We start from the raw sequence: 2,500 nt of genomic DNA, 5'->3' as shown, positions 1-2,500 counted from the left end.
ATTTCCTTATTTTTAGATAACGAGTTATGGTGAATGTGCATGCAAATCACTAGGTAGTGAAATAAAAAAGGTTCTGAAACAATATACGAAGAAAAGAATAGATTCTATATATCAAAAAGTTAATGTATTAGAATAAATGGCATTATTGTGGTGAATATACAAGCACAAAATAATTAATTTTATTATTATATTTTCTTAAATAATATATATGGATTTATAATATATATATATATATATATATATAATAAGGAAACAATTAGAAAAATTGTTTTTAAGAAAAAAAATGAAATATATTTGTTATACGTATAAGTTTATTTGTTTGGTTTATTTAATAAATTTTTATTTTTTAATGTTTTCTTTTTATTTTTTTTCCTATCAAAAAACCTCATAATTTTTATTTTCAATAATTTACGTATTATTTTTAAAGTTAAATTTGATATATATAATATAAATTTTTTTTTTTTTCGTTTTTTTTTTTTCCTTATCTGTAACAAAAAATGTAAAAAGAGATGAAGGAAGGAAAATATTTCTTTTATTAAATATAAAAAAAAAAAAAAAGGAAAAGAAAAGAAAAGAAAAAAAAGTATGTAGGTAATAATAGGATGAAATAATGCAAGAGCGACAAAATAATTATTGCAATATTAAAAAAGTATTTCATTTATTTATTTATTTATTATTTTTTTTTAAATATATTGAATAGACTTTTTTTAATTTGACATTATTATGCTTATAATAAAATTTTTTTTTTTTTTTTTTTAGCAGATATACTTAAAAAAAAACGTATGAATTATTGGGTATGTAAATAAAAAAAAAATTAGAAAAAAAGAAAAATATTTATTATTATGGTATTTTTTATAATACCTGTTTTCAAACAATATGTATATGTATATATATATATATATATATATATATATATGCAATATATATAAATATAAAAAAAGAAAAAAAGAAAAAGAAATAAAATATATAATACTATAAAATTGTATATATTAAAAAAATATTATTCTTTTTTTGTTTGTAATTCAATAGATTTACATTATAATTTTGAATATATATATATATTTATATTTAATATTTATATATTTCATTTAGAATTATAAAAAAATATTATATGTATTTGATTTGGTTTATTATTAAAATATTTTTAAAGTAAATTATATATTAGACTTAAATTTTTTTGTGTTATTTTAGAGTATTTTTTTTTTTTTTTTTTATGCTTAAAGATAGGGATTAACAAGACTCTGAAGATTTTTATATTTGTATATATTTGTATAATTTTTATTTTTTTTAGTAAAATAGAGGAAATATAAAAATATAATACTTATGTACGTAACATAAATTAATTTGTGGAAATATATATTCAATTATTTTTTCTTTCCTTTTATACAAAAGGAATTATTTAAATGATGTTGTATTGAGAAATAATCCGTTAATGTATATATATATATATATATATATATATTATTCATTAGACCCTCTTTAATATATATATATATATATTCATATTTATTATTCTATAAGAAAATCATTTCATTACTTAAAAAAAAAAAAAACAATGAGTGATGATGATGATAAGATATATATATATTCTGATTTGTTCTCAAAAAATTTTAGTGATGATGAGAAAGATGATTCATATGAAAGAGAAAAACAAGTGTATAGTGGTAGTGAAACACAAAACGCGGAAAACGAATATTCTAAACTCCGAGCACAAAATTCTACTATATTAAATAATTATTTTGATAATGATAATATAAAAAATGTAGAAAATCTTAAATCTAATGATCCTGATCAAATTGATCTCATATTATTTCCTGTAAATAAAAATTATTATATGAATTTATTTGATGGACAATTAATTGAAAATATACATTCCATAAAACTAAGAAAAGCTGGATTTTATGCTATCTATGTGGAAAATAATAACAATGTAAAAATTAATATATATATATATATATATTGTACCTGAACATTTCATTATTTATTATTTTTTTATTTTTTACCTGACCAGTTCATAATTTATTTAGTTTTTTTTTTTTTTTTTTACCTGACCAGTTCATTATTTATTTAGTATTTTATTTTTATTTATCTGTTTATGATTTTTTTTTTTTTTTTTTTTGTAGAGTAAATGGGATGGTATCTACTTTGGCTTGTCCAGAATGCAGGTGGAGTTAGATTACAAGCTTATAACAAAAAAGAATAAGGATGGTGGCGAATATGAAAAGAGAAACACTTCAAGTTATGATAATACAGAAAGTGTACAAAACACTGTAGGTAGTGAAAAAGAAGAAACTGAAAATAAGAATGAAGAAACAAGTAATTATAATTCGAATTTAAATAATGAAATAAATAAAATATGTAAATATAATTTAGATCAAACTGATATATTACTAGATGATAGTAATTCTGAGAGAAGAAGAAATAGTAAATTTAAAATAAAAAATACTAATTATTATGATAATTTAATGTTGCAAAATAAATATACGAATTCTATATTATA

The 2,500-nt window shown here is 17.4% G+C and overlaps 2 protein-coding genes across 2 annotated transcripts in view; both read left to right on the top strand.

The window, feature by feature from the left end:
• PF3D7_0209200 (exosome complex component MTR3, putative) overlaps positions 1-136 on the top strand; it is a gene marked incomplete at both ends in the record, with an annotated part of 1,716 nt that extends 1,580 nt beyond the window's left edge. The window contains one exon of the mRNA XM_001349566.2: positions 17-136. Coding sequence (XP_001349602.2) covers positions 17-136 — 120 coding nt within the window. The remainder of the gene's footprint in view (positions 1-16) is intronic.
• Positions 137-1,555: 1,419 nt separating this feature from the next.
• PF3D7_0209100 (patatin-like phospholipase, putative) overlaps positions 1,556-2,500 on the top strand; it is a gene marked incomplete at both ends in the record, with an annotated part of 2,316 nt that continues 1,371 nt past the window's right edge. Inside the window, 2 exons of the mRNA XM_001349565.1 lie at positions 1,556-1,930; positions 2,124-2,500. The exon at positions 2,124-2,500 is cut by the window's right edge and continues 249 nt beyond it. Coding sequence (XP_001349601.1) covers positions 1,556-1,930; positions 2,124-2,500 — 752 coding nt within the window. The remainder of the gene's footprint in view (positions 1,931-2,123) is intronic.

The sequence above is a fragment of the Plasmodium falciparum genome (genome assembly GCF_000002765.6).
Source record: "Plasmodium falciparum 3D7 genome assembly, chromosome: 2".
Taxonomy (NCBI): Eukaryota; Apicomplexa; class Aconoidasida; order Haemosporida; family Plasmodiidae; genus Plasmodium; species Plasmodium falciparum.
Note: the sequence above shows the minus strand (reverse complement) of the source record. Positions and strands in the feature narration are given on the sequence as shown.